This window comes from Conger conger, chromosome 10 (genome assembly GCF_963514075.1).
Source record: "Conger conger chromosome 10, fConCon1.1, whole genome shotgun sequence".
NCBI classification, from domain to species: Eukaryota; Metazoa; Chordata; class Actinopteri; order Anguilliformes; family Congridae; genus Conger; species Conger conger.
Genome location: NC_083769.1, coordinates 34022968 through 34048343, shown reverse-complemented (window position 1 = coordinate 34048343; position 25376 = coordinate 34022968). Strand labels below are relative to the sequence as shown.

Genomic DNA, 25376 nt, shown 5'->3' with positions numbered 1-25376 from the left:
TTTCTTTAGTGTATAATCACAAAAATAAATAATAATATTGCAATAAGTAATATTTTTATTGTGGACAGAAAAGAAGAAAAGTAGCCACTCATACAGGAAAAACAAGACATTTTCTTTTAAGTGTTAAAGAGACGAAATAGAACAAATCAAATAAAAAGGGTTAAATGCCATGAGTTCAAGTAAGATACACTAAGGAACAAAACCAGAGAAAGTAATATATTTTTCCATATAGAGCTGTCATACTAAAAAGGCTTAAAATTCATGAATTGTAACATAAGTCATAAAAACAAATAACAATATTTCTTATAAAAAAAAATCTTCATTATAAAAACACGGCATTGCAGCCAGCCTGGAACACGCACATAAAATCATCTCCCAAAATATATATCTCAATTCTTGTGCTGCTCCCGCTGACTCACAGGCCACCACTGGCAGTATAAATACATGAGTATCCTGACATTGCTGAGGTATTAAGAGAAGAAGTATGCGGTCGTGGCTTCGATCTGCAGAGGTGCACTGCTCCGCCCTCCTAGCGCTTGTCCTTCTGAGGGGATGTTTGCTGTACTGCCCCCCACAGGCAGGAGGACAACACAACACCCATCCACTGGTTGGGCAGATTCTACACTGATGCCAGACACATAAAAAATAGCTTGACTGATGTACATTTATTAAGAGCCAACAAGTGGATGCAGACCAAGCTTGGCCATACTGATTAGGTCTAAAGTCTAAAGTCATCATTTAAATTCACTTGCAATGCTCTTGAATTTGGTTTAATGTTGCCAGGCAGCTATTCCATGCCTATACACGACCTTCCTTCCAGGATGCCAATGTTGGCTGGTGACTTCAGTTAGCTGCACAGCACCTCACATGGAGAGAGAGCCTGACTGATGAGTAATCACGGCTGTCTGAGTCTTGGTCAGTGCATTGAGGCCTATAATCTGAAAATGACCGTGTGTTATGTACAATCATATGAATTCTGTAACATTTAAGCACAAGGCCTCACCCTACTGCTTTGTAGGTTCCCCTGTGAGTATGGAATGAGAGATAGAGCACCTTTGCCCATGCTCCTTGCTGCACGCATGAATAGCTGGCTGGCACACAGACGTCACAAAGGCAGATTACGTTTGTGGGATGGTACACTGGAGAAGAGCAAGGTGGAGGACACCAGTGGGGGCAGAGGGGGTGCAGTGCACCCCTGTTTTAGAGGTAGTCCACAGGATCTACAGCGGTCAGTATGGTTTGGTGATGGAGAGTTGGGACTCTGCCCTACACTGCACTGTAACTGACCTTTCTGAGAGCAGTGGCAAAGGCACCTTTAAAAATCCAGGCCAAATATTTCCTGGGACATTGCATGATGGGAGAGTATGTGAGAAGGCATGTTGTAAATGGGCGGGTCATACTTTCTCCTAATGCCAAATGGTTTCTCTGCGCTCACATTTTCAATGTCTGGTTATTTTTCCCATAAATTGATCATTGATTCAAAGCTCAAATAAAACCATATTAAATAATGGTGAAGCACTGGCTGGTCTTTAGACAGTAATTACAGGTGCCTTTGCATGATAGCACTGCCTGTATTTTCAGAGGGAACATTGTGGAGCAATTTGTGGAAAATAATCAGGAAGCATGAGTGATGAATTCACACAGCTAAACAGAGGGCACACAAGGGCACAGTAATTAAAGGTTTCATATCTACACTTATTACAATAACTGCATATTGGCTGCAATGCCAGAGGACCTACAATGGAGTCTCTCTCTTCTCTCTTTCTCTCACGTTCAGGCCTGCCCAGCCTCATACACAGCGCTTATATCAATGCCACAAATGGTACATATGCATTAACCTGAAGATGCCCAAACTATAAGAATTACATGTTAAAAATAGAATGAATAATTAATGGCAGGCATGCCGGAACTCTCATGGTGCTGACATTTAAACAGTAGTAAGAGTCCACTCCACTTCCAACAGGGAAAAAAGAAAACTACTTTCCTAAGACAGATGTGATGCAACCCATAATATATGCTGAGAATAAGTACTGTTCAACCTTAGGCAAGTAAATCAAGTCTTAATTCAAGGTTTCTCTTTGACTATTTGAGAAAGTGTATCTTAATATAGCAATCACTGATTTGATTGGAAAGCTGTGCAGTCGTTTTTCCCATGACTGAAAAATACAGTACTTGCTTTCAAAGTCTAGAAGCACAGTTCAGTAGCCCTGCCAATCTATAGTCATTGAATTATCACATGTTTAAATCATGAATTAAGGTCCTGAAATCCAGCATGATTTTACTGACCTCATCTCATGTCAAACTTTGAGGACATTGAAACACAAGCAAAGCTTTTTCAAGTTATATGATAGATTAGCACCGAGTTTTTCAATAAAACGTAAAAACACACTTAAGGGCATTATTGTGAATGAGTTTTTCTCCCTTAACCAAAGGAAACGCACCAAAACAGGAACAAAACAAAACTGTAATGTAATGTAAAAACAATTGACATCATTAGAGAGATGTGATAATATGCTCCTGAGAGATTTGAGTTAAAACCCTGTACTTATAGCAAATGTCCAACAGAGGCCACTGTATGCCCACCATGAAAAGAAGTTGGCTGAAAACATTAAATCAAAGCAATAAAAAGAGTAATTTAAACGAATTAAACATTTCTGCAGTGAAACAGAGATTAAAACTAAGGCAAATAAAACCCCATTAAAACAACAGTAATAAAAAATAAAAAAAACTAACCAAGGGCCTTTTAAAACCATTACCTGAAGATGGACATTTGAAAAAGCACACAATTTCTTGATAAACCTTGAACATGCACACGTGCACACACACACACACACACACACACACATACACAAACAGAGAGAGAGAGAAAGAAAATCCAGATGGTGGCAGATATGGAGTAAAGCTGTATTGAGTGCTAGTTAAGTGTGAATTGTTCTCACCCCCCAAATGTGAAACAACAAAACTGTAGAGCTGATTAAAATAAACAGCTTCAATCACGATTTTTACAGGGGAACCTGCTGGGCACAGTGTCCTGGTGGTAAAATGCTGGATAATGAATCCTCACAGAACAGAAGGACACAGAGACACTGAATAACCCCTTCACGAGCAGCAGACTGCAGCCCTACATGCTGTACCCATGAGGGTGCGCAATGCACAGCTACAGCTGTCTTTACTACAGAAACCGAAAGTGTGTACCAAAACTGACCACGCCTGTCAAGCGCTATGTTAGTCCCTGAGGTGCGTAGTGATCCTCAAGTATGTCTGAATGAGTTATAGTAGTCAATGGTATCAGTGGTACCCACTGACCTTCGCCACTACAGTATGAACCGTGAAAGAGAGTTACACTGGCACCCGAAAATGTATGCCAGTCAAAAGAGACAGCTCCATGACAAAAAAATATAAAGAGTGAAAGAGAAGATAAGTAATATGGTATCTTTTCTGCACACTCCTGGAATACACAAGTACTGGTTCAGTTCGAATAGGATTTCCAACGAACACCTGAAGGAAGTCTTGTGCCATCCAAATTAGCATGATAAGCCAGAGGGAAAATAAAAAACAGCCTTCTGAAAAATACAGAGTATTCTCTATACTATTCCTCTAAAGGTTAAACTGCCATCATATCAATGACTATTACATGCAAGGCTTTATACCATAAATGGTCTCATAACTGAGCTCCACACACCACCCAAAACTCTCACAGGTAGCAGAGAAGCCTCTTTATGTTATAAAACTAGATTCATGCCGTTTTGTTTTACGTTGACATCCTGACTTAATCTCTTTAAAACATCAGAGGTTTTGCTCTGCATTTCAAATCCCATTTGTAACAATCAGAATTACCTATCACATACATAAACATAAAATTCATATTTGCAGGTAAGCTATAGGAAGTGGATTTGGGGAGTGGAAGAAGATTAGATGTTTTAGAAAAGGCAAGGTACAGGTACCGAGAAGGCGTGGACCAGATGCTCCCACAAACCTGAGGCTGACAAGAACTGGGAAGCTAGTTGAAAAATGAATACAGATATTACAGGTGGACAGGCCAGAAAACACACAACCCTATCTATGCTGAAAGACCCTTCTACAAGTGCCACTCCTCCCTTACATATACAACTAAAACCCACATTCTTCACTTCTGAAAACCTCCCAATAAACATGGGGCTCCAGAACCACACAGACCAAACCTTCTTATACAACAACAACACATCACTCTAAACAGGGAGCAGGGTTAGCATGGTGCTCATCTCCCCCCAAATCACCCTGGTTGTCACCAACCATGCACCCTAAGTCTGGCTGGGAACCCAATGTTTCCCAGCCAGACTTTCATGTTTCACCAGCCTAACTGTTCAAAAAAACAAGCACGTCTTTAAAATAGCCCTACAGAAGACAATTGCGGAGGAGAGAGCGAGAAGTCAAACCAAGAGGAACAAACAGAAAAAAAACAGACTTGGGACAGGTCTAAATGAGACCAAAAGAGCTGAGACATGCACTGACACATTTCAGCATCACTGTGTTGCAGTGGCTCAAATGATTTCATACTCTTTTCATATGATTTCATAAAATACACAAAGTGTATGATGAGTCTGAGAAGATGCTGATTTGGACCTTGTTTTTCCAGTTGTTTTACTATGCAGGCTGGACTGAGAAAGGAGGGGGGGGAAATCTGCACATATCCTTTCACGACTTTCTACAGATAAAAGAGCATAAACACCAGCACACGTCCTTGATAACGGATCTTTCCCTATCTGCATTCATCCTTTCACCAAACTGTGTCATATTTCAGCTCTATCCCCTTCAGAGTACAGGAAAGACTTAGTCAGTGTCACCCATGTCACCTATCCAGCCACAGCAGCAACTTATTCTGTCTAACTGGGCTAAATAAGGCTAGTTTGACTCCTGTCTTCCAGAAGGTGATAGATACAATGGCATCCAAATTGCTGAAACATTATATAATATAATATATTTTTCACTGGCAAACTTTCATGTTAACAGCACATATTAAATATCCAGAGCATCACTGTCTTGATTATTAAGAGCATGACAATGTTATTATTTATATTAAAAAAAGATTTTTTTTGAAAAGCAGAATGCCTCTACTACACTGAATGCTGCATTTATACAGGTATACATGGAACATGATTCTGAATGGAGCACTATGTGACTGCTTTCTGGGTCTTCTCCGGGATGGGAGGTACTTTTCTGTCCTATTCTGATTATGAACCGTCTATTCTGATTATGAACTGTCTATTCTGATTATGATCTGTCTTTGCTGATTATGAACTGTCTGTGTGTGTTTGGGGTTGCATCAGTGCGGTCCTCTCTGATCCTCACTGCGGCTGAGGTAGACTGGGAGGTCAGGGGGGCAAAGCCCTCATGGTACCCCTATGTTGAGGTTTGAATGTGATCTGTCGTATCAAGACTTGCAAACAATATATGAAAATAACATACATATATCACAACTATACTGTGACTGAATACAATGAGATATGATCCTGAATTATTATTACAGTCAAGCAAAATATCTTTGCAGAAATACCTGAAGTGTGAATGAGTATAGACGAGTACCTGAATGAGGTGAGAGGTCATGTAGAAAGTGAACTGGTAAACATATGCTCAAACAGAAGAATGCTCGCACTGATTATGTTATCTGCCTGAATTTGGTGATAAAACATATTCATTTTCCAATTCCCAACAGAGGGGAATATCATTTCAAGTGCAGGTTCCCTGTGACTGAGGTCAACGGGGTCATGACCCCTGTTTAAGTCATGTGGTATGAGATGATGTCGGTGAGGACAGAGAACACCTATGCCAAGCTCCTGATGAGTGAAGCTCCTCCCCCAACAGCCCACCCTCTCTGCTGTAGCAACATGGAGCACACGGCAATGTGATGTCATCAAAGAGGGACATGGCTCTAGGAACAGCATACCAGACACACCCTGGCCATGTTCGAATCAGTGCACTTGCCCACTATTGTGCATACAAGTTTCATACAAGTTGTATACAACTTCAATACACAATAGTACGCAAGTGGTAAGTGTGCTGATATAGACACGACCCCTGTCTCCTCACATGTGCACACACACTCAAGCACACCAGCATACATCCATGCACACACAACACATGAACGAAGATCCTGTTCCAATTGCCCCAGTTATCTTAGTGAAAGTGGACTCAATGTTTGTGGATAATTGCTGGCATTTTGGGCTGGATGCCAAAGCACTGTTCTTTCTGCCAGAGCTGGGATGGCATCAGCTAGTGGCGAGTAAGAGACTTAAGACCACACAGGTCATTCATAGAAACAGATACAGAAGTGCCAACGTGTTGGGCCCCTGAAACGTCAACCCTGCCCCTGCTGAAGGGTAATACGGGCAGAACAGGGTCGAGACAAAGCAAGATTCTCATTTCAATGATTCAGTGCGGCAGCTGCCCTGCAAAAATAGTAAGTAAACAGTACATTTGATTGTTTTTTGATTATACAAAAATACTTTTGCTCCTACAGTATAAACAGAAACGAATGAGAAACACAGTTTTAAACAGTAAAAGATAATGGGACTAAGAAGGGGGGGGGGGACAGTGGCTGACTGGCCCAGAACGGTTGCAGGCAGAGGCCTACCTTGGCAGTGGCAGCTTTTTTTGACATTATCGTTTGTTTTGCATGTAAAAATAAGCAATAAAAGAGAGAGAAACTATTATTTTCCTGTTTTGCAAACTTCGTGGCTCGCTGAGCGCTTGGGCTTCCGTCACCCAGCCAGTGAGGTAGGTGTGGGCCGTGGAGCCTACTCGCCTTCTTCAGGGGCCGGAGCCTGAGAGGGGCCCTCCATGGCCCCCTCCTCTTCCCCCTGCTGCAGGGAGAAACCGTTAAGAGCCCTGTTTTTCCGTCTGCGGACCACTGTCTGCTCCACTCACATTCATTACATTACATTACGTGGCATTTAGCAGACGCTCTTATCCAGAGCGACGTACAACAAAGTGCAAATCAAACACAAGAACACACACAGTCATGCTGTAAAACAGTTTAACATAACCATGTCATCTGCACTAATGCAAATTAAAACCAAGTGTCGTCTTATATATATGATCAATTCCACCTCGCAATTATACGTGCAAATCGACCCACACACAATGAGTAGCTGTAGGACAGAAGAGGGGTGTTTAGAATGGGACATTGTGAAGGACGGAAGAACAGCATTTGGAAAGGACGGGTGTGAGGGGGGACAGGCAGGAGCATGGCGATCCAGCAGGCTTACAGACGGATGTTTCCGCCAGCTGTGGAACAGGGTGCCCTTTCAGTCACCCCCCAACCCCTCCAAATTGCTCCTTCCTGCTCCCCGCCTCCCTGCCCTCTTGTCTCCCCTATTACCTCATGTGTTAGTGATGCGCCCCCCCTCTCCTATCAGCTCAGCCATGGGCCCTTAGATTTATTTCTGCCACTTGTGTTCTTATTCATTCCAGTCCCCCCCCCCCCCCCCCCCCGCTGCAATACATCCACATTTACAAAGCACTCCTCCAGCAGGACGTGTTCCAGATTAACTGTATCCTCAGTGCTGAGGTTCACAGATAAATGTACAGGAAGGCACACAGACAGAATAGAGCACGGCACACAGTAATTCTTACTGACTGTGGACTTGCACATCATTTAGTCAGAGCAAGTTGTGGCACATACTGATCCCTTATTAACTATTGTGCTGTTCTTTGATGGTAATAGGAATCCCCCCCCCTCCTTGAGTGTTTTCAGAATTGCTTTTAGAATTCATATACCTACACTGCACATTAACGCATTCAAACACTCACACCATCTCCACACAAACCTAACAATTCACATTGTGTGCATTCTATGAATTTTCTGCTAGCACTAATAAGTACAGTGCTGAAAAGCCACTAATGTTCAGTTACACTGGGCTTGGCCTGGATCCAGATCTCACCCACATTGTCCCCCCCCCCCAATCCACTCCATACTTTGACACCAGGGCACATATGTGTGGCAGGGCATGTATCCACAGAGGCTGCCCACAGTTCCCACACTGCCTGCCAACTCCACAGAGAGAGTGAGAGAGAAGGAGAGAGAGAGAGAGAGAGAGAGAGAGAGAGAGAGAGAGAGAGAGAGAGCAACAATTTGTACTTGCCTAGTTTGTTTTGAGAGAGCAGAGGAGAGATACAGAAGAGAGGAAGAGAAAAAGCGAAATAGAGCACACAGTATTCCCTCGTTTTACACAAACCTGCCACCAGGGGCTCACAAATACTCAGATCTGGACTGAAATGGCATCATAAATTCTGAAGAAACATGAAAACTGTGTGTAGTTTGGAACTTCCCCCCATCACAATTGTACCCTGTTATTGACTGACAGCAATTAGCCCAAGGGTCAAACTTCCTCACTTGTTTGTAGGCTAGGGGAAGCGGAAGCAGGTGGGCTTGGCTGTGAATGTGAGGCAGTGGCATGTATGTGTGTGCATGTGTGTGTGTAGTCGTGAATTTGAGGAAATGTGTGTGTATGGGGGGTCGTGGGTTGTGAGTTGTGAGTTGTGAATGTGAGGGGGCTTGTGTGTACAAGAGGGCAGATGGGGTTGGCTAGCTGCAGGGGAAGTAACAGATCTGACTGCAGGAAGTCTGGGAGAATACAAATGCACCACAAAACCATCACCCCTCAAGCCCCTCCCCAGAGACTCTGGAGAACAGGGCTGGCCTTGGACTTCCAAATCCTTTCAGATAAGAGGCAGGGTATTTCTCCTCTGCCCTGACAGCCTGCACCTGCCTCCTCTTTATGTGTGTGTGTGTGTGTGTGTATGTGTGTGTGTGTGTGTGTGTGTGCATGCATGCATTCCGTCTGTGTAGATGTTGCGGTCTTCCACCAAATTGGGATACTGAATGTAACTATGATTTCCTATGATGTATGACTATGGTTCAGGAGGCCTGGTTATCTTTTTCACACTTTATGTGTTCAGTTTTATATCTAGGTTCAGTATCTTCATGATAATTTCTGAGAGCCAGTTATAAATAACACGCGTTACCATAAATAAATCAAAATAAGCAGTCTCACTATGCACATGGCAATTAAACTACTATCTCCCCCACCCACTCTTGAAGTGAAGGTATCCATTTATACAGAGTATAGACTGACGCAATTCAGGTTAATGACCTGAGGGTACAACAGCAGTGCTCTATCTGAATATGAACCCTGCAACCTCTAGATTACAAGCAGTCCCTTTCACAAACCATTATATTACCCTGCCAAATATAGACATTTGTAAGGACTTTGATTCCACTATTTCATTCTACAGTTTTACAGTATTCATCCAATCCTGCTTTTAAAATATATTCAACATCTTTGTTTGAAAACACATTTTGTTTTCATGGTCACTTGCTTGCCAAAGAACTAGTTTGATAACTAAATTCAAAAGGTTTAAAAATGAGCACGCTCTGTGTGAAATGACTGTGCCTCACTGTCATAGACAGGGATAAGATACTGTGGAAACAGGGGAACTCCCAGGGAATTTCCCATGAAAGAAAATGTTTAGCCAAATCAGGTACCAAAGTATTATTTTACTGAGTACATGTCCCTGAATAGCTTGAAAAAAAATTCTTAGTGTTTTACCTAAGCAACTAGGATAAAGTACCTTGCTCCACCCAAAACATGAAATTAAAAGCCAACCACCAGTGTCAAAACAATAGCAACACAGGTAGGCCTATATTTTAACAAAAGTCTACTTCTTCATTTTAGACTACTGAAATGTCCATGCAGTATTTTGCTGAGTAGAGAAAATACAAAGCTATGCCTCCTCACACAGACTACCATATTATTAGCGGGGGCTTTGAGGATAGAATTCATGAGCCTTAAATTAAACAATGACCGTAGTCAATGTCAGGTGGCTATTCATAAATATACTGGATAAACCAGACTTTAGGAATATCAGATTTTTATTCAGGGGGCTTCATTGTGTCTTCATCCCTCAATGTAAGGCAAGGTTCAGTGAACTACTTTGTCTGAACACAAATGGGGAAAAAAAGACACAAACGTCACTTTGAACTTGGCTAAATGTTTCCTGTTCACAATGTTGTAATTGTTTTTCATCTTTTATGGCGCCCTGCTTTGGGGCGTAACATACAGTCCTGTGCAGAAGTCTTAGGCACACTAGACTATTACATATATATGTTAATTTTTTTGTGTGTGTTAGTATAAAAGAACACATTTGAGATTCCCAAATATTCATTTTCCAAAAGATTTAATTTTACAGAGACATTTTTGTATTTAATTTAAAAAAGTAACATATTACTGTAAGCAATTTACATCTTTTTACATAAAAACTTGATCAAGGCTGTCTGAGATCAGAAGCAAGGAGCCAAACAAAGTCTGCAGAAGAACTGTGGGAAGTTCTCCAACATGCTTGGAAGAACCTCCCTGCTGATTGTCTTAGCCATGCTGCCCTGCAGTTCTATATGTCAGAGAAGTGATGTAGTTTTAACGGCGAAGGGTGGTCACAAAAAATATTGATTTGATTCAGTTTTGAACTATTCTGCCATATTACTCAAATATAATGTAAAATGTATAGCATGTTTATTTAGGACCTTTCATTGAATTGTTTTTGAAAGAATCTTATCTGTACAGAATTTTATACAGGTGCCTAAGACTTTTGCACAGTACTGTATATGCATATCTTTGCTATGCTCTTGCACGTTACTTGATTACATGACTGTGCTAGTTGCTGTGTTTACAAATAGTCCTGGTAACCAGGATGACAGTTGTGTAAATGGCTGGTAATACTATGAACTGGGGAAATTTGGACCGGGGGGGGCTGAGGCTGACATCACTGCTGATGGTATTTGTGGTCAAGACCATTACGGTTGAGCATCAGGAATACACAGGAAATGATGTCAACACAGAGTCAAAGACACTTGTACCTTCCTGGAAGCCCAATGCACAGAGCTATGGTAACCGCACCACAGCACAAAGCACCTGCTGAGAACAGGCAGCCAGTGGACACATCATTCATTTGCATACAATTATCCTGTTAAAGCCGGCATCCTAAATACAAGTAGACAAAAGCAAACAGCTCATACTTTAGAATCACAGAACCTTTTATTTTGATTGTTGAAGCTATTCAGATAATAGTCCTACACTTCATGGGTTACTCAGACTTTTACATTTAGTGACTGGACACGTTCTAGTATTTTGGTTTGTACAGGAATGACAATATGGACTTTGGACTCAGACATACCATATAGTCAGTGTACTGGTGCCAGAAGGGGGAGGAAGGAGCTGATATTCATGTTGTTTCTGTTACATCCAAAAATTCCTTACAATGATGACTTCATGCCCAATTATCTGGGAGTGCATATGAGGCAGCAGGAGAGCACAGTGGTTTGGGACCCTGGTTGAAAATAGGCAGGATGAAGGCTTGGCGTCTGGGTGCTACACTGCCGTTACACATACAGTAACCTGAATTGATTCAAGAAAACACCTGGTGTACAAATATACGCTTACCGAGCACTTTATTAGGTATTTATTAGACTTATTTTAGACATCTACTGCTGTAGCCTATCCACTTAAGAGTTATGATGCGTTGTGTGTACAGAGATGCTCTTCTGCCTACCACTGTTACCACTGCATACCAATGTGTGGTTATTTGAGTTACTGCCACCTTCCTGTCAGCTTTGACTAGTCTGGTCATTCTCCTGTGACGTCTGTCATTACAGCTGCTCACTGGATTTTTTTTTTTTTTGCACCATTCTTTGCAAACTCTAGAGACTAGTGTGCATGAAAATCTAAGGAGATCAGCAGTTTCTGAGATATTCAAACCACCCTGTCTTCCACCAACAATCATTCCACGGTCAAAGTCACTTAGTTCGCATTTTTTACCCATTCTGATGGTTGATGTGAACATTAAACGGAAGCTCCTGACCCGTATCTACATCACTGTGTGCATTGCACTGCAGCTGGCTGATTAGATAATCACATGAATATGTAGGTGCAATAAAGAGCATGGTGAGTGTATATAGTGCTTTACAATAGATGCCTCTTATCTACCCGTTCACACATGCTCACACCCACAGTGCGAGGCAGTCATGCAAGGTCGCCAGGAGCAAACAGGGCTTAGGTGCCATGCTCAGGGACACATTGACACACCCAGGGTGGGGCATTGAACCTTCGAACTGCCAGACAACGCCCTTACCTCCTGAGCTAATGGCACCCATTTATAATAGGATGGGTGTGATCTTCTGTGCGTAAGGGCTTTTGCTTCGCAAATAATAACAAATATGTGTTTTAATCTATACTATTGAATAAGGTATTTTGCTGAAGAAAAAAGATGAGTACATTTTGTAATGTATGTAGTGCGCTACAGATCACCTAAATAAACTGTGTCTGCTGAGACACTGACGGATACTAATGTATGTGTTGGCACCCAAGTCCTACCCCAGAACTGAGGGGATTCCCTACCCCCCTTTCAAGGAAATTCACGAATGTGCGAAACTGAGAAGAGAGAAAAGGACGGTTGAATCTGGTTTCCTCCATCCTGACTCATCCTCGACTTTCTCAGTCACAAACCTCCCCTCACCTGGGGCTCCAACTTCAACGAAAGCGAGAGACGTGGTCAACTTGACGGTTGAAGAAGTTGTTTTTGGTTTCTTTTGGTTTCGGTGAAAGGGGACTTGGCAGAGAAGGAAGGGCAGAAAACAAACGAGCGCATGAAAAGTTCCCCATGTTTTTTCAACAAAAACGACAGTGGAGGTAAAATAGATTGATACCTTCATTGTCTCCCTTACACCAGACAGTCCGAACAGAGCTCGGCTTTAGCAAATGAGATCAAGTTGCTCTTTCGGTTATATTTTTTCTTTGGCGAACAGGTAGATGCAGGCATTGATGATGGCCTGTAGATACCAGAAACACACTACTGATACACTTCTTCGGAAAACCAATGTGTTTCACGAGAAAATGTGATGGGTGCACTGTCAAATAACAGGACATTGCTGTTTCAACCTTGAGTAAGGCACTCTTCAGTAAAAACCCTATCTGCGTAAAATAATAATTTGTCAGAATGCAAGCAATGGATGTAATATTCAATAAGGGTACACTCCGAGCAAATAATAAATATGAATACTGTGCGTGTAGTTACAGCACTAAAGTACTGTTGGCGACACCAGGGAAACATTTGGGACATCAAAGCCAAGTTGGAATTGAATCTCTGAACTGATATGCAGTTTTCTGTTTTCACCAGAAGAGGGAACTCTTTCAAAGCACAAGAAGTTTCACTGCTGGGGAGACCACAGTAAACAGGAACAGACAGCAAACAAGGCTTGCGTGTGGTATAGTCTGGAATGGTCTACTTTTTTATCAGTGAGCCTGCTTATGACACAAAACGAAAGGGTTAAAATGACTAACACAACTTACAGTTGGAACTTATATTTCTCACAAAAAAGCAGCCCATTCCTGAGTAAGTAGATGTTAATAATGATCTCTAACAGTTGCTCACAGATGCCAGTAAGGACGATTTGTGCAATTACTGGTAAAATAAAATGACTGGGGATTTTGAGTCAAGACAAGAAAGGGTAAACGTTTTGTAGGGTTACTGCTGTCTGCTGTAGCCTACCTTCCACCTCACAAGTTCTTCCAAGGCTATAAACACAGCAAATCTTCATGAGCATCTGTTTAAAACTAATGCTTATTCGCCCCAACGGAACTCTTTTACCTGGTTTTTGCATGATTCCTTTCTATGGAAGCTATAGCTTTGGCCACCAGAAGAATACAACACTTATAACCTCCCATAACCTCTCCAGCAGGCCTCTAAACAGGAGCCACACTGTAACAGAAATGTATTTCTAGGCCTGACCACACCTCAAGGTGAACTCAAACCTTGGCTGTTCTCCACCATCTCCACCATCATCTGACCAGGGCCCTGGCCTCATACAGAAGAGAGAAGAACAAACTTCTGTATTTAATCAGGGTGGGCTGTCTGGCTGGAGAAGACTGGATTGGTCAAAAGCCGTTCCTGTGTTTATACTGAGTGTCGGCAGCATCTGTTTGTCTGCTGTGATCACTACTTGTTGTGTATTTAATGTACAGTAATGTCTTGCGGTGTTTTACAATAAACAGACGGGAATCCCAGATTAACAAGGGCTGCTAATCTCTTTTTCATGTGATTTGTACAACCTTTACCACTTGTCATGCGGCCTATGCCACTTCTCCATTTTGACTGCTTTTCTCAATTCTCCACAGATACAGCTGAGAGATGTTCCAGTACCTGTCTCACCAGCAAAGCACTTGGGCCTGGTGAAAAAGTTCCTTGAAGATGTAATGCCAGAGGTGGAAAGTCCAGGGGTCAGAAAGTAAAAGTCCTGTCATGTGTTTCTTCCACCCATGAACTCAGCCAGCTGATTTCACTAGTTAGTTCGACCATCTGGTTGAAGAATTGGGCTAATTAGTACTGGTGGAGGTCTTTTACTTTCCAAACCTGGATTTTTCTTCACTACGAGTGAAGTAGTGGGTTCTGGAAGAAGCCAGCTCTAGTCTGTGCCCTCACAGGCCAAATAGGGGTGTTTCTAAGGAGACAGAAGGGGAAGGTTTCACAGCTGAGCTGAACTCAAGCAGGCGAGCAGACTTCTCTTACCTGCCCTCCTTCTTCTTCAACCACTTTCTGGGGCTGCAAAGAAAAAACAAGACTCATGATGTTTCTTGTAGGGTTCCATGACATATTACTTATATTAACAATGCCAGATTACGCATTCCTGGCATCTGTGTGTATTAATTGTGCAGTGATTAACGGATAATATTTTCTAGGGCTGCTTCATGTTTTTTGTTAATGTTAAACATACACATATACCTACACTGTTTATACCTTCAACACACCTCTCACGTAAAAAGGTGGATCATGTAACGCCCGGATAATTATTCAATTAATGGCTATATTAAACCAAATAAAATAGAAGCAACTGAAATGACAATCAGCATGCCTGTTGGACCGGGGGAAAATCCTGAGAAAGAAGCTTCACCCTTATTGCGTCGGCTTGCAATTGTGTAGGCTTGAAATGTGTGCCCACTGCAAGTAGGGCAAGCATACCACAGGTAGTTTGTGCATGCCTTACACACAAGCTAGACATCCAGCAGTCAGAAGGAGCCACCGCTTTTGAAGCCACCCACCTCTTGCTGCCACTCTTTCGTAGCGACATGCATCATGGGATGCGAGTCAATACCCCTTCTGTGACTGACCCAAGGGCTCTCCCTGGCCTGGGGAAACTAAACTACAACTTGGAGTGACTGCAGCAGCCACCTCTTCAACCCACCTTCAAAAGTTTCTTTTAATTCTCCCAAGTTGCAAGAAATAAGACGGTGAGGTCAACCCTTGAGATGCTGCTGAGATTCATGATCTAGATACTGACTATCTTTTATAACGCTCCACGGGCCAAAGGTGCAAACTGTCCCAAAGTCCCTGGGTGCCTGTGCTGAGGGCGCTCGCCGATGGCAGGCCTGTTTATGAGACTGTAAACAACCGCAGGCTCATCCCCCCTCTGGCAAACAGCTGCTGCCCCGGAGGGGTGGGCTGACTGCGCGGAGGGGGCGGGACAGGGCCAGGGGGAGGGGCCACAGTTCAGTGCTGCCTCAGAAGAAGTGAGTCAGAGAGAGGCTGTCCATTCATAAAAGCAAGACAGGCCTCTGAAAACCACACAGCGGCCAAGTGGCATGCAGTGACACTGTCCCCAGAGAGCCAGAGGGATGAGGAATATAGTAAAAAGAGCACTGCTGCCAGAGAGACAGGGAAATATGCTGTCAAGACAGGCAGGAGGAGGGAAGGAGAGGCAGCCTTCGGCATACTGCAATATAATCACCTTAAATGGGGTTAAGTAAGGGTTATTAACCTCTCTGTTCTAGATGTCTGTTTGTTATATCTTTATTTGTTCTACTTTATTTGAGCTGACAAAGGGTTAGCTCAGCTTCTGGTGTGTCTCTCCTTTACTATAACTGATAGAGTGACATTCAGAACACTGATGGTTAAAGTTCCTTAAATACCAGACTTGGCATAAATACCAGCCTTAAATCATTACTGCTGTGAGTGATGTCACTGATAGAAGTTAATAAATAACGCTGTTTCTGCTGAAGAAAAGCAGAAAAAGAACAAGGCCGAGCAGATAACTCTGTGAATATAAAGTGAGCAGGGGAGAGGGGCAAAGGTTATGAGCAGAGAAAGGAGAAGTATGGGAGGGGGAGGGGAGGATAGCAGAGTATGGGAGAAGAGAGGAGAGAGCACAAGGAGAGGGGAGTAGAAGGGAGAGGAGAGGCAAGAGAGGCGAGGAAAAAAAAGCAAAAAGAGAGAAGGTGTGAAAAGAGGTGAGAGCACAATTAGGGGTGAGGAGAGGAGAGCACACAGAGAGGTAAGGAGAGGGGAGCGAGGAGAGAAGAAGAGAGGGAATAGAGGAGAGAGGGGGAGGGGGGGTTGAATTCCATCTGGCAGACATTTCAGAGCAGAGAGGAACCGAAGCAGGGCTGTTGGCCGGGAGCCAATGGCACATTGAGGCAGGGAGAAGGGAGGCGGCCCAGCTCCAGTACAGGAGCGCTGCGCCGCGGCCCAGCCTGGGTGGCCATCGCGTGGGCCTGGAGCCGCCTCACACTCACACTGTCCCAGGCAAGCCCTGGAGCGCCCGCCTCACACTCACACTGTCCCAGGCAAGCCCTGGAGCGCCCGCCTCACACTCACACTGTCCCAGGCAAGCCCTGGAGCCGCCTCACACTCACACTGTCCCAGGCAAGCCCTGGAGCGCCCGCCTCACACTCACACTGTCCCAGGCAAGCCCTGGAGCGCCCGCCTCACACTCACACTGTCCCAGACAAGCCCTGGAGCCGCCTCACACTCACACTGTCCCAGGCAAGCCCTGGAGCGCCCGCCTCACACTCACACTGTCCCAGGCAAGCCCTGGAGCGCCCACCTCACACTCACACTGTCCCAGGCAAGCCCTGGAGCCGCCTCACACTCACACTGTCCCAGGCAAGCCCTGGAGCCGCCTCACACTCACACTGTCCCAGGCAAGCCCTGGAGCGCCCGCCTCACACTCACACTGTCCCAGACAAGCCCTGGAGCCGCCTCACACTCACACTGTCCCAGGCAAGCCCTGGAGCCGCCTCACACTCACACTGTCCCAGGCAAGCCCTGGAGCCGCCTCACACTGTCCCAGGCAAGCCCTGGAGCCGCCTCACACTCACACTGTCCCAGGCAAGCCCTGGAGCCGCCTCACACTCACACTGTCCCAGGCAAGCCCTGGAGCCGCCTCACACTCACACTGTCCCAGACAAGCCCTGGAGCCGCCTCACACTGTCCCAGGCAAGCCCTGGAGCGCCCGCCTCACACTCACACTGTCCCAGGCAAGCCCTGGAGCGCCCGCCTCACACTCACACTGTCCCAGGCAAGCCCTGGAGCGCCCGCCTCACACTCACACTGTCCCAGGCAAGCCCTGGAGCCGCCTCACACTCACACTGTCCCAGGCAAGCCCTGGAGCGCCCGCCTCACACTCACACTGTCCCAGGCAAGCCCTGGAGCGCCCGCCTCACACTCACACTGTGCTGCTTCTCCAACGCCATCATAGAAGGGATTCAACTATACGCTTTTTTTATTTAAAGCGTTTATAGAATGTTTATGGAATCTTTTACATTTTCAAATAAAAACAAATATAAAATACATTTCAACTGCGTACCAATTGTAGAAGGTATTGAAAGTATCTTCATGAATACATAATGAGAAGAATCCCAGTAAAAATGTTTGTTTAAAGCAAAAAACATGCATTTCGTCCAAACAAACATTGACCTTTTTAGCACTATTCCAGTCTGCAGTAGGCACACCCCCCACCTTTAGACACCCAATGGGTTTATGCTCCTGGCTCCTTGTCCCTCCTCCACTCTCCAGTCTGATTTGTGAATGCTGACTACTTGCCTTCCCCCTTCTCTCCCTGCCCCCCCCCACTCTCCCTGCCCCCAGTCTCTCTCTCTCTCCCTGCCCCCCCTCACTCTCTCCCTGCCCCTCTCTCCTTGCTTTCCCCCCCTCTCTCTCTCCCTGCCCCTCTCTCTCTCCTTGCTTTCCCCTTCTCTCTCACTCTCTCCCGCCCAGTTCTTCTCCTCCCTCTCTCCCCCCTCTCTCTCTTTCTATTGTGTGTGGTATCTTTGGAATGCGGGCCCCAGCAGACGCGCTTCCTCCTGTAATCAAACACATTTCCTCCTCCCCGCAGCTCGGACTGGCCAGCCTGGGCCATTACCCAGACACCCACATTCCCGCCTCCAGAGCCAGCAGCAGTCACACACAGGAGCAGAGAGAGAGAGAGAGAGAGAGAGAGAGAGAGAGAGAGAGAGAGAGAGGGAGAGAGAGCAATGGGACCTCACACCAACCGATTCATTTCAAACCTTTTAAAGCTCACTCCCAGTGGATCAAATGAGTACATATGCGGATCTCTTCATCAACTTTGTTTTTGTTGTTGCTTCGAATCATTTCCTTGCATAGCCCCCTTAATTGGCCAAAATGTATCTTTTGATTATTTGCAGTGCTGTTAGGATACACCTCAGTTAACAAGGTTCAGTATTGACCTTCATTGTTTTGACATCTTACCCAAAGGCAGAATTACTGATTCATGGGGACTGTGAAAAGTAGAGAGCAGTTGGCATTGCAAGAGAGGCCAATGACACAAAGGAACGGACCACGTGTTAGCATGTGTGTATAGGTACGCAGTTGTGCATGTGTGTTTGGGTGCGGGACAAAACAAAAACCAAGACCACTTTTTGAAGGTGAAAAAATGTGATTTTTGGCCCAGGGACATTAAGCTGGACACTGCCAGCAAAGGATTGTGGGAGGAAATTGCCTTTGTGGGCCCTAATAACTTCCCGATGTCCCCCCAACCGTACTGACCCACCTCCCTCACTGGGCTGTGAGTGATGTCCCACAACCTGCGCTGGACAAATTCAAAGCACATGGCAGGAGGGAGGGGGAGGGGAAGCAAGAGAGGGAAAAAGTGCTGACCCCCTTCACTCCAGTCTGTGGGGTGGTCAGAGTAAGAGCTCTCTTTCTCTCATGTGAACCTGTCAGTGTGCTGACGACCCACCCCCCCCTCCCCCCCATCTCCCCAACTCACACAAGACCAGCGAAATCCGTCCCTTTTCCCAGACTGCTCCTGCCTGTCTGCCTGCATCACATAGTACCAGTGCTGCTCTAGGTGACTGAGGTGGGCCTTCACTGCTCCTGCCTGTCTGCCTGCATCACATAGTACCAGTGCTGCTCTAGGTGACTGAGGTGGGCCTTCACTGCTCCTGCCTGTCTGCCTGCATCACACAGCACCAGAGCTGCTCTAGGTGACTGAGGTGGGCCTTCACTGCTCCTGCCTGTCTGCCTGCATCACACAGCACCAGAGCTGCTCTAGGTGACTGAGGTGGGCCTTCACTGCTCTCACCCCCCCCCCCCCCCGGGAGGCCAGGCAGCCTGCTTCCTGTTCTCCACTGCGTGTAGGTGCATGCGTGTGTGTGTGTGTGTGTGTGTGTGCATGCTTGCTCATCTACTCACCCACTTTCTTGGTCTACCCCGGGGCCTCTTCTCCCCAACCGGCTCTGCTTTCTGAAAGAGAGAAAGAGAGAGAGAGAATGAGAGGGAGATTGTGAGTGTGTGTGAAAGAGAGTGTGAATGAGTGAGAGAGAGAATGAAAGGGAGAACATGGTGACGGAGGGAGAGGGTGACAGAGAGTGAAAGGCGAGCTCAACGTGTCTGTATTCTCAGTTGTTACACACGGGTCTTTCCTCTTGCTCCGCGCGATCACGGCGTATTTGAAAGAGTAAATGAGTAAGCGCGCAGACTGAGTGAATGCTGTAGTGTGTCAGCAGGACACAGAGCAGCATATAGGACAGACGCCTGAAGGGCAGTCAGAGCAGAAGTTCTGTTTCACTGCAGTGATGGCTCTGTGGTGGCTCTCACCTTGGTTACTGCGCGAGGGCCCTTATTCTTGCTTCCACGGGGCCGGCCCCTGGGTCTCTTTGGAGTCGGGGGGCCAGTAGGCTCCTGGAAAGTATGATCACAAGTTAGATTTTCCATTTCAGTGTCACAGGTGTGGACAGGGTACTTTTTAACGATGCATTTTCTGATACTAGCAGAGATAAATAAAGTGCATTTCAGCATGTGTATTAGCGTGCATTCAACCATCCATGAGTGTGCATGTGTGATAAAGAGCTCCAGAATGAAGAACCTATACATATTTTTTTTAATATAAATTTGGTCTTAGATTTTTTTGTTTTGTGCATTAGTGTGCCAGTAGAAATGAGCAAATATGAGATTTCCTAACATTGATTGTAGCGGACCCCTTTTCAGATAAAAACCTGATCGAGGCTGTGGCAATTCCTGGTGAGTCAGAAGCAAGATAGTCAAAATCAGCAGAAGATCAAGTTCTCCTATATGTTTGGAACACCCTACAGCTGATGGGACAGTGTACCCAAGAAAAGTGATGCGGTTTTAAAGGTGAAGGGTGGTCACAACAAATATTGACTTGATTTAGTCTTTATCTATTTAATGTTCTTCTTACTTTATAGTAGTCTTTTGATATCATTATCATAGAAACTTTTCATCTAATTATTTTTAAAGCATCTTTGCCTTATGGACTTTTGCACAGTACTGTATTTGAAAAGTCAATGGACAACATCTGATGTAGTCAGTCCTTGCTTGCATGTTACGTTGCTTGTTCAGAGCTGCTTGAACAAAATTCCACATGGTCTGGGGCCTGTTCCACAAAGCCAGGATTACTTATTTAGCTGGACAACGGAGTAAAACCCAGACCCTGCCCAAATCTGGAACAGGGGCTGAAGTAAAAAAAATAGATGTTCCGGGTTTTACTTTGTACAGTCATCAAGCTAATTCAGTAATCCTGCTATGTGAAATTCATAATGCAGTCAAAATAGTGACTCCACAGAAACGTATATAATCTAGCTCGATCTGTGTGGGGTGAGGCTGGCACCTGCTGTGGCTTTCGAGGCCGCCCCCTCCCCCTTCTCGGGGCTTCTGCGGGGGGCTCTGTGTCGCCCGGTGGCGAGGGCTCCTTCGCTGCCCCCTCGCTGCTCATCCCTGCGTCCTTCCACCCGCGTCACCCGACAGAGGGAGGGGGGTCTGTGTGCATGGGGCTGCAGCACTCAGCCCAGGGAGGGAGGGTGGAGGTGCCCTGAGGCAGAGCCTGGCAGTCAAACTTGCGGGCACCTGCTGAGACAGTCAGGAACACCGGAGAATTCACAAAGCCGGACTATATCGCTGTCAATAACAACAGTCATTCCCGTCGCTTTGAAAAACAGGGCGTCAACAGTCAGACACATATGTCAAGTCCTGTAGCGTAGTGGTTAAGGTATATGACTGGGACCCACAAGGGCGCCGGTTTGATTCCCTGTGTAGCCACAATATGATCCGCACAGCCGTTGGGCCCTTGAGCAAGGCCCATAACCTGCATTGCTCCAGGAGAGGATTGTCCCCTGCTTAGTCTAATCAACTGTATGTCGCTCTGGATAAGAGCGTGTCCAAATGCCAATAATGTAATGTAATGTAATGAGTCTGTAAGTCAGAAACACCATTGAATTCAAAAATAGGAGGTCTATAACTGTCAATAACATCAGTTAGTAACACCATGACTTTCAATAATATGGAGTCTGTAACAGTCAGGAACATCAGTTGCATCACTTTCAAAAACAGGGAGTCTGTCAGTTAAAACACCATTAACTTCAAAAATAGGAGGTCTATAACTGCCAATAACATCAGTTAGTAACACCATCACTTTCAATAATATGGAGTCTGTCAGTCACTTAGGAACACCCTCGTCATCAAGATGAGGTCGCCTCAGCGACCACTGAGTTGTAGCCTACATTCAGTTGTTTCTTCAGCAGAAACTATTGTGTAACTCACCTACACAGTGGCATTGTACCAGAACAACATGCTTGACTGTCAGGCCTATCACTCTAACCACTATATCACATGATGCCATGTGTCTAGGTTTTCATACACAATAGTTACCAATGGTTGGTACAGAACAAAGACAAAACTAAATTATTCGTCATTTCAAGCCCTTCTGCCAGAAGCTTGCCCCTATCGCTCCTAGTGGACTGCACTGTGTGGTTTGGGTTAGACAGTGCGGGTGAGGACGGGGACTGTTGGCAGTGCTTACACCAGGGGGATACCAGAGGGGGCTGTGCCAGCTTGGCAACGCTGTCTCCTGGGTTCCGGACATGGGAACATGCCACTGACTTGGAAGAAAATAAGGCTTGGACACCTCTGCCAGCTCAACCACAGAAATAAAAACACACATACATGGGTGTGCGCTCACACAAAAACATATGCAACATATGCAAGTGCACAAGCATGCACACACACACGCACAAACACACACACAAATGCTCTCACACAGACATACCTTTTCTCTCCCTCTCACACCACCCTCAAACACACACACACACACATACTCTCTCTCTCCCTCTCTCTCTTACTGTCCATGGAACTAGTGTGAATGTTCCAATGGACCATCTCCAAAAGTCCTGGGCCAAATATACTCCTCCAGCATTATAGACATAGTATTCCATGCATTTTTCTAGAATACCACCAAAGAAGCCCCCCTCCGCCTCTCCTCCCCTTTCCTCAGTACTGATCATGCCAACAGACCCAACAAATTGAGTCCTTCATGACAGCACAAACCACAGCAGTGGTGGCCAGCTTTAATGAGGGCCATTCCGACGCCCACCATATAACTGAATTTACAACCCAGAAAAACAACAGGAATGGGAAGCTGCTTCCACTGACAGAAGCTACAATTAATAACCGTGTGGCTGCAGCATTTCAGGCGACATTCCAATTATGCTGAAAGCAGCCCAAGAAAGCATGTGCAAAATGCGGAAAATGTCTATCAAATCACTGCATTATATTTTTGTTAAAAGGCCATGAAATACATTTATTTTGCACTTGTAATATGATCATATAAGGTGATTTCAGGCAACATGTTGGTATTGTTAAATACTATTACTCAATTGTACAATTAATGATCTAGTGTAAAGACCCTAAATATTCAATTTATATTAAAGCAGTATTTATTGGCTGGAAATTAATTACAATGTGTCGGTTTTACATTAAACAGAAATTTGTTGACACAAATATAATGTCCACACTTATCGTTTCACCTCAGCCTTGTCCTCAGCTCATGAAATAGAGCTTTGGCAAAAACCTACGAAACATGAGAGCACCCCCCTCTTACTAAAAGTAGCACAGACATTCTGAATTCAATATGCCAATATCATTTCAGATGAAACCCTACTCCAAATCCGGCTACCACCAGTTTACCACTCAAAACGACGCCAGAAGTGTGTGTGCGTGTGTGAGGGGGGTAGGTGTGTACAAGCGTCCATGCAGTTTTTATTCCCTCAATAAATGCTTCAAGCAGACCATCTTTGGACCTGTGATTTTCTGTGTGAGTGTCTTGGCCTAATCAATCAACAATCAAGAGATGGAGCAGGGAGCAGGGAGCAAACTAACTATCCAATACACCCCAGAAACTGAAAAAAGTGCTCTAAATCTTCAGCAGTTAAAGCGTTGTATGATCGTTACTGAATATTTGTATTTGGTTGCGACGGAATGCACAGAAATTAAAGCCACCATGCACGTTCAGAGCAGTACGCAGATGCATCGATAGCCAGAACCCAGGGTCCGTGAAATATTCGGCGACATTTGATTTTCAAGGTTAGGCTACATAAAAACGTGACCTTTAGCAGTGTTTGTATAGCCTACATAGCGCTTTGCGGGAAAACATACAATAAAGTAGTCTAAACTTAAACCTCACGGGTTCTATGAAATCAATCAGGGCTTTTTGCTCGCTCCATTCCCTCACTAGCCGCTGACACTGGGTTACCTGATACTTGCCAGTTAAACCTCGATGGCCAAGAGTTTTAAGAATCATAGAAAGCACACGGTCTCTCTGCGACCGAGTAAAACATTTTTAAATAATAAAGTAGCCTGTGTTATTGCACGCTGGTGCGATGTGTTCTCTTGGCTTAAGAGTCTTTCGCGCTGCCTGTGGCTGCAATTGCTCAGGTATTTCGCAACATTCATTTCGAGTGAATAACGTTTCGAAGAACTGTCGAGCTGTCAGAATGGTTGTGATAATTTCAACGTAAAGATGCATTTCCGAATAGGTATACTTGGTTAAGTGCCAAGTAAGCAAGTAGCTGTTTGCATAATCGCCGCATTTGCACTGGGAGCCGCTAAATGTGACCCGCGACAGGGTCCGGAACGAATGTCTACAGTGTTTGTTTACATATATTCAGTAATTAAAAGCTTCGCTACGAGCCACACCACTGACAGACATGTAAACCCAAGCAAAGCAGCCTGTGCGTAAAACGATGTTTTTTTGGCAGTGATATAGAACTCAATGTACTTTTTCCATATGGGCGGCAATTACAAGTAAAAAAACACATTCTGGACATTCTTTGTAAACTACCAAATGTGTAGCAGCCTAGGCTACATACAAACATCAGATCACTTCCCCGCAGCACTGATGGATGGAGCAGAAAATACGGGTGGCCAACGTTTAAAAATACTAAACAATGCATGTAGGCTAATCGTATGCAGCAAAGACATTATTTACCAGTGATACATACTTTCCCAACAGCAGACTTCGACTAAAGCACATCGTACTTACAAAGCTTAGCCTACCTGTCATATGATTCTCAAACGTGTCTGTATTAGGCTGTTCTTTTTAACGATGAAATGTAATGGTGATTGGCAATGCAAGGCTAAATTAAATAAAGAACCGGCACAAGAACTTGTATAAAGGTTAATTCATAAACTTCACACCATGCAATTCATAGGTTATTCTACATAACTCCTAATCGACAGCTTTAGGCTACTCTGGAAAAAATGGGATAACTCTAAATTAAAATGTTCAATCAGAAATAAAGAAAGGTGCTTAGAAGTGGATACAAAATACACAGAATGTGAAAATTGTGAAAGGGAAGGACAGGGGAAAAATCCCCAAGTCCTTAAGTAGTCTAGACTATGATTTTTGGAGAGGGTGGGGGAACCCGCCTTCTACCACCCCACCATAAAAAAAGAGGAAAAAAATAATAACATTTAAATTCCTAGATTTATTTAATTTTTGAATTTTCCAACTTAAAAAAATGCCCTTACCTTGCTTCCAAAATCTTCGTTGCCCTTTCTTCTTTAAATTAGATTAATGCATGTGCACGCAATTAAGAATTTTACCATATCAGTTGTCCAGCTTTTATCTCGATTGCTGCGCAGGTACTTATATTTTTTTGTTTGCTTGAGAATATTCAAAGGGAGAGAAGTTCAAATCAGACAGCAAAACTTTGCCTACTTACAAAACTAATTAAATATCTCTGGCGCTTTCCCTCTCTCCA

At 44.6% G+C, this 25376-nt stretch overlaps 1 protein-coding gene across 1 annotated transcript; it reads right to left on the bottom strand.

Moving 5' to 3' along the window:
• Positions 1-37: 37 nt before the first annotated feature.
• On the bottom strand, positions 38-25376 carry si:ch211-161c3.6 (high mobility group AT-hook 2b). Its single transcript, XM_061256690.1, has 6 exons — positions 25144-25376; positions 20951-21186; positions 19921-20004; positions 19516-19566; positions 14596-14628; positions 38-6839 (listed from the first exon to the last, which is right to left on the bottom strand). Exons 2-6 carry the CDS (start codon positions 21053-21055, stop codon positions 6774-6776), a joined length of 339 nt encoding a protein of 112 aa, XP_061112674.1. The 5' UTR covers positions 21056-21186; positions 25144-25376; the 3' UTR covers positions 38-6773.